At 44.6% G+C, this 14,744-nt stretch overlaps 2 protein-coding genes across 7 annotated transcripts in view; one reads left to right on the top strand and one right to left on the bottom strand.

The window, feature by feature from the left end:
- CCNYL1 (cyclin Y like 1) overlaps nucleotides 1-1,325 on the bottom strand; it is a 33,536-nt gene extending 32,211 nt beyond the window's left edge. The window contains exon 1 of the mRNA XM_082206517.1: nucleotides 993-1,325. Coding sequence (XP_082062643.1) covers nucleotides 993-1,242 — 250 coding nt within the window. The 5' untranslated portion in view covers nucleotides 1,243-1,325. The remainder of the gene's footprint in view (nucleotides 1-992) is intronic.
- Nucleotides 1,326-5,438: 4,113 nt separating this feature from the next.
- METTL21A (methyltransferase 21A, HSPA lysine) lies at nucleotides 5,439-14,492 on the top strand. 6 transcript variants are annotated; one of them, XM_082209842.1, is made up of 4 exons: nucleotides 5,439-5,639; nucleotides 9,240-9,394; nucleotides 10,886-10,997; nucleotides 12,493-14,492. In XM_082209842.1, the coding sequence occupies exons 1-4, from the start codon at nucleotides 5,567-5,569 to the stop codon at nucleotides 12,888-12,890; spliced, it is 738 nt and encodes a 245-aa protein (XP_082065968.1). In that variant the 5' UTR covers nucleotides 5,439-5,566; the 3' UTR covers nucleotides 12,891-14,492. The 6 variants fall into 6 exon arrangements, with proteins under 6 accessions (XP_082065968.1, XP_082065969.1, XP_082065970.1 ...); XM_082209843.1 differs by having other exon boundaries at nucleotides 5,502-5,653; XM_082209844.1 differs by having other exon boundaries at nucleotides 5,609-5,724.
- The last annotated feature ends 252 nt before the right edge of the window (nucleotides 14,493-14,744 follow it).

The following is a 14,744-nucleotide window of genomic DNA, read 5'->3' as shown; positions in this document are numbered from 1 at the left end:
GAGCAAGATGGGTCTAAAGCCTTATTTTCAAAGGATGGACAGGCTGTGATTGATTATCAGTTAAACATCTCGCTAGTTCAGATTTTTGGATTTGATATCCCGCTTTATCACTACCCAAAGGAGTCTCAAAGCGGGTAACATTCTCCTTTCCCTTCCTCCCCCACAACAAACACTCTGTGATTACAACCTTGAGCTAGGTTAAGAACTTTGAGAACTTAAAGAAGAGAAGTCACTTGATCCAGGAACAGTCCACCTATATATTGGTCTATTCCTACCTCTTTTTCTTAATGGTGACACAGATCATTCATAATGTAGGAATATTTTTCACAACTGTGGGGTAACTGAAGACAAGCTACAACAATTAACTACAACATTGTTCACTGCTCCTACGCAGGCTGCACAGAAAAAAGCATTTTGCTTCCTGAAATTCATTCTGATTGTACAGATAAAATATAGCGGTTAGTATTCTACAGGATGTGATTTTAATGTGTGAAAACAGTCCAGATCCAATGATCCCCTGGCATGCCAGGCGCCATCCTGGCATCTTCACTTCGTCGCAAGTGACCAATTAGTCAGGTGCAAAATGCGCTCCGCTAATTTCAAACACTGGGCGCAAGAACTATGCTATCACAGGCACTTGAAACCTTTGTGCCCCCTTCCTTGCATGATGGGATAATCTGGCTACTAACCAGAAGGCTGGTGATCAGATTGACCCTGAGGTCTCTTCCAACTTAAATTTTGCGAGCCATCCTTAGGGCTGATGGGAGTTGTAGTCCCAACACATCTGGGGAGCAGAGTTTGAGAAAGGCTGTAGGGATCTCACCCAGCGGGGATTTGGAAATAACAGCCTTGCTGATCAAAGCTGGACCTACTTCCGAGTAAGGGTCATTCTGAAGGCTCCAGGGGAGCCACGGAACGAAAGACGCTTCACTCCGGGGGAAGCGGCACTTCCTCAGCCCCCCCCGGGGGTCCTCACCCCCCCCCGCACTCACCATCCGGGAACTCGCGGTCGCTGATGTGCTGCAGGTGGGGTCCGCCCCCGCCGGGATCCGAGTCCCCCGACTCGGCCTCAGTGACCTCCCGGTAGTTGCCCGCCCTCCGCTCGAGCCCCACGGCCGCCGCCGCCGCCCCGCTCCCGCCGCCGCCCCCTCCGGCGGACGCCGCTCTCAGCGCCGAGCCGCGGACCCGGCCGAGCTTGGGGCTGGCGCCGGGAGAGACGCAGCAGGTGACGGTGTTCCCCATGGCGGAGCGGGAGAGCAGCCGCCGCCGCCTGGGCTGGGCCCGAGCCCGGCTATAGAAGGCCTCGGCGACGCCAGCAGCAGCAGCAGCAGCAGCGTCGCCTCATTGTCACGCCGCCGCCGCCGTTGCCGCCCTGCGCCTTCGCTTCCCGGCCCCGCTCGCCACCAAGCCGCTCCCGCCGCCGCCGCCCCCTCAGCAGCCGCAGCCGGAAGACCCGGGAAGAAGCCGCTTTCCCAACGGTCCCCGCGGCGGAGGAGGAGGAGGAGGGAGCGGCGGCGGCGACGCCCTTGCGCACGCGCCAGCCAACCGCCAGCCGCGCTCCACGCCCCCACGTGACAAACCCCGCGCGCGCGCCAGCGACGCAGCATCTGAAGGCTAAAGGGGGGGGGGCGAGGGGTCGGGCGGCAGGAACCGGACCACGTGATGGGGGCGGGGTCGAGAAGCGGATACGCGCGGGCGCACATAAATATATGCACCAGGCATAGGCACACATATGTACACACAGTTAGATGCACATGCACACACACAAAAATATATATGCACGCACACATATTTATGCACATACATACATAGGCACACGCGCACACTCTCTCTCTCTCTCTCTCTCTCTCTCACACACACACACACATATATAAGTATTGCTTCTTGGGAGAAAAGCAAAGACAAACCTAGACAGCATCTTAAAAGGCAGAGACATCACCTTGCCAACAAAGGTCCGTATAGTTAAAGCTCTGGTTTTCCCAGTAGTGATGGATGGAAGTGAGAGCTGGACCATAAAGAAGGCTGATCGCCGAAGAATTGATGCTTTTGAATTATGGTGCTGGAGTAGACTCTTGAGAGTCCCATGGACTGCAAGAAGATCAGACCAATCCATTCATAAGGAAATCAGCCCTGAGTGCTCACTGGAAGGACAGATCCTGAAGCTGAGGCTCCAAGACTTTGGCCACCTCATGAGAAGAGAAGACTCCCTGGAAAAGACCCTGATGCTGGGAAAGATGGAGGGCACAAGGAGAAGGGGACGACAGAGGACGAGATGGGTGGACGGTGTTCTTGAAGCTACCAGCATGAGTTTGACGAAACTGTGGGACCCAGTGGAAGACAGGAGTGCCTGGCGTGCTCTGGACCATGGGGTCACAAAGAGTCTGACACGACTAAACAACAACAACTATATATATATATATATATATATATATATATGCACACACACACAAAACCATACACACACACACACAAATATGTGTATAAATAATACACAGACACACACACGACTCCAACCACCTACCTCCGGTTCTTCCTGTGCTCAGGGAGGCAGGTCTGTGTGCTGAGAACCCTTTTCCAATTTCGTATCAAGCGGGAAAGCTAGTCTAAACTATTTAGACTCAGAATTCAGTTGAGGCTTACACTGCTCTAAACGTTTCTATCTCTGTGATTTTCTCCGGTTTGTTTTTTAAAAGAAACCCGCCTCTATTTGCATAGCCCCACCCTGATGCCTAAGCCCCGCCCTCCCAGCCCTGACATTCCTTCCCTTCTGACTTTGGCTTCAGTCCTCCGCGGAGGAGGGTGGGGCTCGTGGTGGCAGCCCGTGTTGTCTGGCTCAGGACTAATTTGCTCTTTAATATTCACCTGTGGAATGCGAAATTTCCCAGGCGAAGATCACAGGTCCTTCATAAGCATCAGCACCAACCAGAACTCACTAAATGGAAGAGGGGAGGAATTCCAGTGAGCTTTGAGGAAGTGAGCCCCTGATGGGCATGAATTATGTTGTTGTTGTTTAGTCGTTTAGTCGTGGCCGACTCTTCGTGACCCCATGAACCAGAGCACGCCAGGCACTCCTGTCTTCCACTGCCTCCCGCAGTTTAGTCAGACTCATGTTTGTAGCTTCGAGAACACTGTCCCACCATCTCGTCCTCTGTCGCCCCCTTCTCCTTGTGCCCTCCATTTTTCCCAACATCAGGGTCTTTTCCAAGGAGTCTTCTCTTCTCATGAGATGGCCAAAATATTGGAGGCTCAGCTTCAGGATCTGTCCTTCCAGTGTGCACTCAGGGCTGATTTCCTTCAGAATGGAGAGGTTTGATCTTCTTGCAGTCCATGGGACTCTCAAGAGTCTCCTCCAGCACCTTAATTCAAAAGCATCAATTCTTTGGCGATCAGCCTTCTTTATGGTCCAGCTCTCACTTCCATATGTCACTACTGGGAAAACCATAGCTTTAACTATACGGACCTTTGTTTGGCAAGGTGATGTCTCTGCTTTTTAAGATGCTGTCTAGGTTTGTCATTGCTTTTCTCCCAAGAAGCGGGCCTCTTTTAATTTCGTGGCTGCTGTCACCATCTGCAGAGATCACAGAGCCCAAGAATTATAGGCATCAATGATTCATATTGTAGAGTTAGAAGGGCCCCCAAGGGTCATCTAGTCCAACCCCTTACAATGAAGGAATCTCAGCTGCAGCATCAATGACAGATGGTTATCCAACTTCTGCTTCGAAAGCTCCAAGGAAGGAGATCGTCCACCACCTCTCCACTATGGAGCGGTTTTTACCATCCTAACGTTCTTATTGATGTCTAGTCAGAATCTCCCTTCTGGTAACTTGAGGCCATGGGTTCGAGTCCTGCCCTCTGGAGCGGGAGGAAAAAACCCCAAGCTTGCACCATCCTCCATGAGGCAGCCCTTGGGATATTTGAAGATCTGAAGTTGTGTGGAGGGAGGAACTGCAGCTTTGAGGAGAAAGGTGGAGAAGAGAGTGTTTAGTGAAGAGAGAGTACCACAAAATGATGTCTCCCCTGAGAGAAGGAAGGAGACCAACAGTACAGTGGTACCTCGGGTTAAGTACTTAATTTGTTCCGGAGGTCTGTACTTAACCTGAAACTGTTCTTAACCTGAAGCACCACTTTAGCTAATGGGGCCTTGATACGGAAGGGGGGGGGCATGTCTTCTTCACCTCCTTCTTCGCTACAATATATCCATTTATTTCCAATTGTCAATGTCGAAAGGGACTAAAATCTATAAAATTCATAGAAAATCAACGTGCCAATTTGCTCAATTTCTCTAGGACCCCATGACACCTCCCCTGTCCTCCATAATCCCTCAAGCAAGGTGTCAAGACCCTAATCCGGTCAAATCGCTCTGCCAAGCCCTTCCTCCGGGCGATGCCAGGTGACAGACTATGCATACATGGACCATTGTCTTCTCAGAATGTGCTTATCTGCGCATATCTCCAGCTCTGCATATTCCCCCCTCCCTATGTTAATCCGGTGTAACCCAACCTATTCCTAATGTATTCGTGATGTAATCTGTGTAACCCAACCTTAATGTATTAACTGGGATGTATTTTGCACTGTATTCTGGGATATGGAGGGAAATTTCAAAAGTTCATGTCACCCCTTTCTCGCGGTTCAATCTCGCCTTGAACCTGTTGCGCAATAAACTTGGATCTTCTGCAGTTTGCTCCTGTCTCCGGCTGAGCTCATTTTCCTCCACAGGGACCCGCGGACTTAGTCCGACGAGCTGGGTGGCAGAGCAGTCTTGCACCCAGATTTTACCGTAACAGGCCTCTTGCTACTGCCGTGCCGCCGGAGCCCGATTTCTGTTCTCATCCTGAATCAAAGTTCTTAACATGAAGCGCTATTTCTGGGTTAGCGAAGTCTGTAACCTGAAGCGTATGTAACCCGAGGTACCACTGTACCTCCAATTCAGCAAGAGGCATTTTTAGAGGAAACATTGGAGGGCAGGCGGGAGGCACGTGCGTGGATCTGACCTCCAAGAACATTCAAGCGATGCTGTAATTAAGAGGCAGGCATCCCTGTGCCTTGTCTGACACGCCCCAGGCACCCTTTCCCCACGTTGGACCTGAGTGCAACTGCAGGAACGCGCCGGGCATCCTATGCTACTTGCGCGCAGAGAGACTGCAGAGCTCAAAAAGTTACGAGATCTTTGCAAAGAGGGTGCTTTGGGGAACCTTCCATGCTTCTACTTCGCAGCCAATGCAGTTTTTCTTTAATTGCATAATTGCAAAACTGATTATTAAAAAGGGAAAAAAACCAGGGCGCGATTGCTCCTGCTGCAAAGTACAGTAAATAAGAATAATTGGCGCCTTTGCTTTTTTAAAAAAGCGGAGAAGACATTGCAACCGGCAGTTAAAGCTCTCTGTGTAACTCTTCCGGTTTGAGTCCATGCAGATTCAGAATATTGGAAACGCAGGAAGGGACAGAATGATGACTCCATTGAAAAAAAGAAAGGAAAGAAATCGTAGCCGGAAGTTAAAGCCGAGTGCATACCTCTACACGTTTTTCCTTCTATGCCTGTAGTCCGGCCGTGCTGGCTGCTGTGCGCATGCTCGGTGCTCCCGCGCCGCCGAAAGTTGGTTCCCGGGACAAGTGGAAGGTCTCCGTAGACCCCGCGTCACGTGAGCAAAGGAGGGTCAGTGGGGGGAGGAGATTTGGGTTCCCTAGCAACAAGGAGGGAGGGGGCCAGGTACCCCTCTCCTGAAGGTTAACCAATATATTATTATTATTATTATTATTATTATTATTATTATTATTATTTAATAATAATAATAATAAACTAAGGGGAGGGCGGGGAGGGCGAGCATAGAAAATGAACGAGCTAGACGTTTTTGTTCTTCAATTCCAAATAATATAATTTTTATTCAGAATAACAGACATGCTGTTAGCAAAGCACAGACACGCTTCGTCTAATGGCAAAGTTAAATCACCAAGCCAAGAAAAGATGCATGAGCTACAGAGAATCTATTGTCTTTATTTTTATTAACCCTGCCCGTTTCCTTGGCAGGGCAGCTTACAGATAAAAATAAGGACAGCTAAAAACGGGGGGGTGAGCAGAAACACCCAAGAAACCGTGAAACATGGATGGAATTAAAAACCTCTCTCTCTCTCTCTCTCTCATATGTAAAGGTAAAGGTAAAGGTACCCCTGCCCGAACGGGCCAGTCTTGCCAGACTCTGGGGTTTGTGCGCCCATCTCACATCTATTGGCCGGGGGCCAGCGCTGTCCGCAGACACTTCCGGGTCACGTGGCCAGCGTGACAACGCTGCTCATATGTAAGATCTGTTAAAGCCATACAAATAATTGCAATGCAAACAGCACGGCATCGGCCCTTTCATTAAATAGGCTAAGGTTTCTCTGGGCTACAGTTAATAAGAGAAATACACAAAAAGCCTTTTTCATTGGATCGCACACAACACACAGCTCAGTTGGTTAGAGTGTGGTGCCAATAATGCCAAGGGACAGATGCATATTCCTGCATTGAAGGGGCTTGGACTAAATGATCCTTAGGGTCCCTTCGAACTCTACAATTCTATCTATATCTATCTATCTATCTATCTATGTATCTATTTTTCTATCTATTATCTATCTATATCTATCTATCTATCTATCTATCTATCTATCTATCTATTATCTATCTATCTATCTCTATCATCTATCTATCTATCTATCTATCTATCTATCTATCTATCTATCTATCTATATCTATCTATCTATCTGTCTATCTATATCTATCTATCTATCTATCTCTATCTATCTATCATCTATCTATCATCTATCTATCTTATCTATCTATCTATCTATCTATCTATCATTTATCATCTATCTATCATCTATCTATCTATCTATCTATCTATCTATCTATCTATCTATATCTATCTCTATCTATCTATCTATCATCTATCTATCTATCTATCTATCATTTATCATCTATCTATCATCTATCTATCTATCTATCTATCTATCTATCATCTCTATCTATCTATCTATCTCTCTATCTGTATCTCTATCTATCTATCTATATCTATCTATCATCTATCTATCTATCTATCATCTATCTATCATCTATCTATCTATCTATCTATCTATCATCTATCTATCATCTATCTAATCTATCATCTATCATCTATCTATCCAACCTCCAGTGGGAAAGGAAAACATGAGGTATGTGCCCATCTCCATCCCATCAATGTGTAAAAGAACCAGGTAAGGTGGCACACTGCCTGCCTCCAGGGCCCCCGCATCTGTGAAAACTGAACTTTTGACAACCCACCTCACAGGGTGGTTGTGTGCAAAATATAGACGACTCCTCACTTATAGGGAGGAGCTACGTTCCAGGCCCCCATGTGCATAAGTGGAATCGCACAATAATAATTGGGGGACTGCTGTCCTGCCAATTAGGATTTGGTTTGTGGGGTGCCAAAGGATACTAGCCTGTCTCTCGTCCTTTTAAACATGCACATGCAATTATTTATTAAGAGTTCTATACCGCTCTTCAGCGCAGGAGCTCACACGATACATGAAACTGCTGTCTGAGATCATGAGTGTGCTGAGGACATACTGCTTTCCCTTTCTTTCTCACCTTCTGATCCCTTTGAGGTGATGGAAACTCTAAACCAGTGCCCAGTGTCAGTTCAGGAATGGTTGGTGACAAATAATCGCCTGAAGCTGATGTCCTTTCGGTCAGGAATTCTGCCAACCAGGAATTATCGTATTTTTCACCCTATAGGACGCACTTTTCCCCCTCCAAAAATGAAGGGGAAATGTGTGTGTGTCCTATGGGGCGAATGCAGGCTTTCGCTGAAGCCTGGAAAGCGAGAGGGGTCAGTGCGCACCAACCCCTCTTGCTCTCCAGGCTTAAGGAAGCTATCCACAAGCCTTGGGAGCCCGGCGGGAGTTCCCGCCAGGCTCCGCAGGTTTGCGCACAGCTGCCTGCAGCCTGAAGCCCGGGGAGCGCAGCGCTGTGCACCCCGGGCTTTGGACAGCTGACCACAAGCTTGCGAACTCCCGCCGGGCTCCCAAGGCTTGCGGATAGCAGCCTGTTCTGGGGGCTGGGGAAGCTCGGGCTTCCCCCTCCCCAGCCCCGTGCCTGGGAGGAAATAACAAAAATTTTCTTTATTCCCCCCACCAAAAAAAACCCTAGGTGCGCCCTATGGGCTGGTGTGCCCTATAGGGCGAAAAATATGGTAGGTATACAACCCTGTTCTGGATGGAGTTGTACTCCTTCTGCAAGATCAGATATGCAGCTTAGGGTAGCGATCCTGGATATCCAGTAGAAGTGATGGACGAGAGTCATTTTTACAGGTTAGTTTGCTTAGCCGTAACCTTTCTTAGGGAATTTGGACCTGAGCGTAATCACTCATGCAATCTTCCAGGTTGTATGACCTCTTTCCATGAGGCTCATTCAATTGCAATTGGTCCAAAATTCAACTGGCTGGAACGTCAGAACGTATACCTCTGATCTTACTTCATCTCTACCAGTTTCCTTTTTTTAAAAGGCTGAATTTCAAAATGTTGCTATTAAGCTGTTTAGAGCCTTTGTTGACCCAACTTTCTCCCATATGAAACTGATCAAGCCATGAGCTCAGCTTCAGAACCTTTTCTATGTGCCATCATTAGTAGAAATTAAAAGCGTGGTTTCATGGCCCTTTTTAGTGGTGGCACAGTGGTTTGACATTCCTTCTCTGGTGAGATCCATCAGGCTCCCTCTCTTCAGACAGGCTTTAAAAATTCACTTGTTAAAGGAGACTTCTAATACTTAACGTTTTGGGACAGAAATACTGTATCCATGTATGCCAAGTATTGTCAATAATAATCCCTTGATAGAAATTCATAAGATCAAAGTCATGAAATACATTTTATTTTTCTTTGATTTAATTTGGCATGGGAAGATGAAGATAAAATGAAAATAGATCTGACTGCTAGCTAAGCATCAAGCAAGTGTAAGGAGGTTGCCTATAGAGAAGAATTCTTGGCATCTTCCGGAAGCACCGGTAGTCTGCTTTCCACAACTGAAGTAAAACTCAGAGATAAATTCCCAGTGTGAATATTTTACGTTTCAGTTACCAAGGTTTGGCATGGAGTGAGTGTAAAATCAGAATAAGTGAATTGTGGAGTGGGGCAAAACTTGAGTCAACCTTTGCCAATGGAATTTGAAGAAGTACGAAGAGCCTTTTGTACAAACTTTCCCCCTAATGCTATACTTCCATTTGGTTTGATAGACGAAAAGATGGCCTTGGTTCCTTACGATGACACGGCTGCTTGGGGGATGCAGAAGTTGCACAAGTCTTCCTCTACATACTGTTTTGCCAACCACACCATCGAGATCCAGCAGAACTGGAAGCAGCTGGGTGTTGCAGCTGTTGTGTGGGATGCGGTCCGTATCATTTTGCACTTACTCATTTTCTGACACTGTTGCTGTTTAAAGATGATCCTTTGCTGTTTAAAGGTGGGCATTAATAGTCACTTTTCCAGCCCCCCACCCCACTCCAATTCCTAAATCAGTAGTTCTTCAATGCTTTTGTAGCCTGATCCTGTGCGTGCTTACTAATAATGGATATAGTAGGATTTACCTCCAAATTATTGTATAGTAGTCCTGCCATAGTAACAATGGTCTAATCTAGTTGTCCTAATAATCTTATCTGTAAAAATAAAAAAATTCCTTCCAGTAGCACCTTAAAGACCAACTAAGTTAGTTCTTGGTATGAGCTTTCGTGTGCATGCACACTTCTTCACACTTCTTTTCGTGTGCATGCACACGAAAGCTCATACCAAGAACTAACTTAGTTGGTCTTTAAGGTGCTACTGGAAGGAATTTTTTTATTTTGACTATGGCAGACCAACACGGCTACCTATCTGTAACTGGAATCTTATCTGTAGTTGTGGTGTTGCTTAAACTATTATTTGGGTAGCAGAGAAACTGATAAAATCTGATATGGATGTTCTCTGCACACTGAACTGTTGATCTTCAAAGCCACACATTTCAAAAGAGACCATGGAGGATGAAAGTCATACTGTAAATGTTTAAAGAAACACTTTACACATTTATCATGCACTGTATACTGTGTTCTTAATGTTTTGGCATAGTTTCAGATGACAGTATACTTCACTGTAGTCATAGACACTCTTACCTGAGAGTAAGTCATGTTGAACTCAACAGAACCTGTTTCTAAATAGACATGTATAGGATCACACTGCCGTCTGTTTGGGTGCTGATGGTACAGTCTTTTTACGGAATGAACCATTGGTGATGCCCCATTAAAAAAATAAAAATAAAACCCTGATATTTCTTGTTTTTCTGTTGAGTGCTGGAAAAACGTTCTTGTTGTAAGCTGTCCTCATTTTATTGTACACAACAGAAAGATTAGTTCTTTCATCATCTCTTAACAAGGTGTGATCTGTTCAGGGATGTGAAATCTCACTGGAAATCTCACCTTCTTTCAAAAAAATCAGTTTTCACCTCCTACCTGAAGAAGAAAAATTTATGAGTAGCCAAAAAAATAGGTCATTAGTACAGGCCTCAAGGAGACTGAATTCTTCTCTTTAGTGTATATTTGTCAAAAAGTACAGTTTTAAATTGCTCACAATCCACTGAGCAGAGTAACGTCACTAGAAATTAATAATTTGCAGTTAAATCCTCATTTTAGGCAGGGACACCCAGACTTCCAGTTTTAACCTCCCCAGTCCCCCTGAGTATTTAGGTCCAAAGAATAATAATATTCTGGTCTGCCCTCACTTCACAGCGGTTTGTTGCCCTCAACTTTTCTGCAAGCTTGTCATGGGACCCACATGAGCAATGCTGTGATTAGGCATTAACCTAAATAAGCATTCTTTTTAATTAGATTTTTTCCCCCTTTCGGGTGCCCAGGCTGTGGTTTTGTGTACTTTCTTGGAGATGGGAGGCATTGATCTACAAGGACGCTTGGTGATTGAGTTAGGAGCCGGAACAGGCTTGCTGGGAATTGTAGCTGCACTGCTTGGTAAGTTTCTCTTTGCAGAAACTGGGACTGATGTGGCCTATTAAGTTCATCTGACAGTAATTCTGAGTTACATTGTTTTCCTTGGGTGCTGTTCACTGCAGAGCACAAATCCCTTTTTATTGTGTTTTCTGTTTTGGGGGGGGTGTTAGGGGATTATACCAGACATGTCTATTTTGCAGCCATCCCAAGATTTTGCCTTTACAGACTGCAATCCTATATACACATATCTGGGTGCAAGTCCAGTCCAACTCATCTTCAGTTGACATACCATTTATGACTCTAAACCAAGATAACCTTTCAACTCTTGAATAGCAACCACTTGAATTACGGCTGCATGGCGTTTGTGAGGCTGCCTTGAAAATGATCTAGAAACTTCAGCTGACCCAAAATGGGGCTGCAAGGTTATTAACAGGGACTTGCTGATAATGGATTAGCATAGCAATGCAGTGATAGAAAGATGGTAGTACAATGTTCTTTTATTGAGCATTAGAACACTCTCTTGGTCTGATAGCTTGGCTGAATGACATGACTGGGCCATACTGAACGTTAATAATAATAATTCCGAACATGAGTTTACATAGGAATCAACCCGAGAAATGGTTTTGTTGTTTGGGGAAATAAACCTGTGTTTTGAAAGTTGTGCTGGACACCGGCAATTTGTCTTCATGCATTTGATTTCTCCTTCTTCTCTTCCTCCTCCTCCTCCTTTTTGGCACGTTAGGGGCTCAAGTGACAATCACAGACAGGAAGGCCGCCTTGGCTCTACTGGAGTCACTCAAACCTTTATTGCATTAGCATACAGCCATAGCAAAATAAGACAATACAAAAATACTAGAGACAAGCAACCAAGCAAAATTCAAGGCAATATTGCTGGCGTAATGACATTTAAATTACCCTAAGACAAAGATTTAGTTGCCAGCGCCAAAAATCTAATATGCGAATATATATAAAGCATAAAATGGTCCCAAAATAAGCTCGGCGCATTGAGTTAAATAATAAAATGTAATAAAAAGAATTAAAACAGGTCCAGGTCTAGGACTCACTACCCAGTCAGAGTAGCCCTGAGTTTCAGAGCCTGCACTATGAAGATTACCACCCCACGTGAAATTTGGGGATTTGCTTCCACAAGAAGCAATTTCAAACAGTCTTCCTTAGACGTAATGGTGGACGGGATCAAGAGGAGGAGCTTAGATCTTATTGGCTCATAGGGCAGTAGAAAAAGAAATGTATGAAGTCCTCTACTTCATTCATTGTGCATGGACATAGACCCTAAGTAATAGGGGTCTTAGAGTAAATCCTCTGAAGGAAGGTCGTGGGTATAGAATGGAAACGGGCCATAGCAAACGCTCTTCTCAAGTTGGGCTCCGTCAGTTCTATCAAGTAGTTGGCAAGTGATCTTACCACTTTCACTTTAGGGAGCCACATGGCAATTTGTCTTCGTGCATTTGATTTCTCCTTCTTCTCTTCCTCCTCCTCCTCCTTTTTGGCACGTTAGGGGCTCAAGTGACAATCACAGACAGGAAGGCCACCTTGGCTCTACTGGAGTCAAACGTCCAAGCTAATTTACCTGCTGAGATCCGGCCAAGGACAGCAGTAAAGGAACTGACTTGGGGCCGAGACTTGGGGAGCTTCTCTTCAGGAGTATATGACTTTATCTTGGGAGCAGACATTGTTTACCTGGAAGAAACGTTTGCCGATCTCCTTGAAACGCTGGACCATCTCTGCTCTGAACAGACGGTGATCCTGCTATCATGCCGCCTCCGTTACGAGCGAGACCACAAGTTCCTGAAGATGTTGGAGGAGCGGTTTTCAGTATACGAGGTGCACTATGACCCTAGTAACGATGTGCATATATTCAGAGCACAGAGGAAAGCCCAGAAAGCAGATCTGTGATTAGTTTGTGAACTCTTGTATGCTCATTCCCGCCACTTGCAATCATTCCTGGACCAAACAACTTAATTTAGGCCTTTCGTCCAGCCATTTCTCCTGTTTTTTCCCATCCCGATCATGGTAACTCAGATAATCCAACCAAATTATACATGGACCAATGAATTATTAGTGTGCAAGGGCCAAGCCTGCCATTGAGGAAACGTAGGACCTGCTGGCTTCAAGTAAATGGAAAAATCCAATTAGATTAATAATAGTAACAGTTTACCTCTGTTTCCCACTGGTGTTAAGCTATGCTGCTCAGAACTACATCTCAGGGCACTTCCTCCAATTGAACAGCAAATATGAATTATGCAGTGCATTGGGGGGTGGGGATGTGATATCCACAGGGAAATATTTGGCTATATTATGTAAAAACAAACCAGTTTTTACTGTTTGTGTGCTTAGAGAGAATGGCTCAGTTAGCAATTTTCTATCATGCTAACTGGAACAATGATCAATCATGCAATAGAGAAATAATATACCAAAACATAAGGGGAGTTATTGATTTGCATTCCTAATAAAATGTTTAAATTCTTCTAGATATTTCGCATGAAACTAATTAGTCTAACATCATTCATTCATTATTATTTAGAGTTGCCCAGTTCCTTAGAAATTCACTCTGTAATATGTTCACAAATATGCTTCATTAGTTGTTTTTCAGTAATCAAGTTTGTAATTTATAATTCATCAGTGCGCATTCAAGCTGTCCAATAATTTTATTTATCAAGTCTCTTAAGTGGATCCCTACTATTTTATCGAAAAGTAAAATTGTAATACATTAGTTAAGTAAATCACTAATCTACATTTAATGTTTCCCCTCTGCTAATTCAAATCTGTCAATGTAGAATCAGAACCACCCCCCAATCCAGCATCAGTTATCAGTATGCAAGTCCAAATACAGTAAAAACCGTGATATCATAAATAAGCCAGAAGTCAACTAATAACTGAAGTCTTTTTCAAACGTAATTCCAAGGTCATCAAGTACGTATACAGTAAGATCTTCTTTGAATAGTTTTTTAAATGGCCAGAAAGTCTATGGGTGTCTATATCCAATTAAAGTTCTGTTCCCAGTAAACTTATCTGTGTCCACAATTAGATTCACACACACATATATATATAACATGTAAGTTTGTCTTATATTAAAGTTTGTCTCGAAATTTGGAATTAGTTAAGGTGTAATTTAAAGTCACGATGCTTTCTGTTGCAATTCAAAAATAGACCCTTCCCTCGAAAGCTTTCCATGAGATTAGATTTACTCCTGAAATTATCAAAAGAAAACGATGAATCCATTTCTTACCCAAACATCATGTGATGAAGAGAGCAGAAAGTGAGTGTGTCGTCCATTGTCTATCATCGCAATTGGAAAGTGATCTGATTGATAAAGTGCACTATCTGCTTAGTGACTTGTAAAATTCTGGTGCAAAGTTCCAATATTCTTACTCTCATGTGGAAGAAGTTCTTACAAATAAGTTGTTACTGCCTGATAGAGATAGCAATACTTGATAGTTGTAAATCATTCCACAGAAGTAGAAAGTCAATTAAAATGTTTGATGTTTCGCAAAGAAATGTCCCATGTTTGGCTAGTTTTTCAACAGAAGGATACAACCAGGCAGGTGTACTCAAGAGGTACCGTATTTTTGCACCATAACACTCACTTTTTTCCTCCTAGAAAGTAATGGGGAAATGTCTGTGCGTGTTATGGAGGGAATGCCTATGGGTGGCATGCCTACGGATTTTCCTCCTCTAAAAACTACGTGCGTGTTATGGTCGGGTGCGTGTTATAGAGCGAAAAATACGGGTAATCTCACGTGACTTCTG

The sequence above is a fragment of the Podarcis vaucheri genome (assembly GCF_965113315.1).
Source record: "Podarcis vaucheri genome assembly, chromosome: 1".
Lineage (NCBI taxonomy): Eukaryota > Metazoa > Chordata > Lepidosauria > Squamata > Lacertidae > Podarcis > Podarcis vaucheri.
This window is presented reverse-complemented; position numbering and strand designations above follow the sequence as displayed.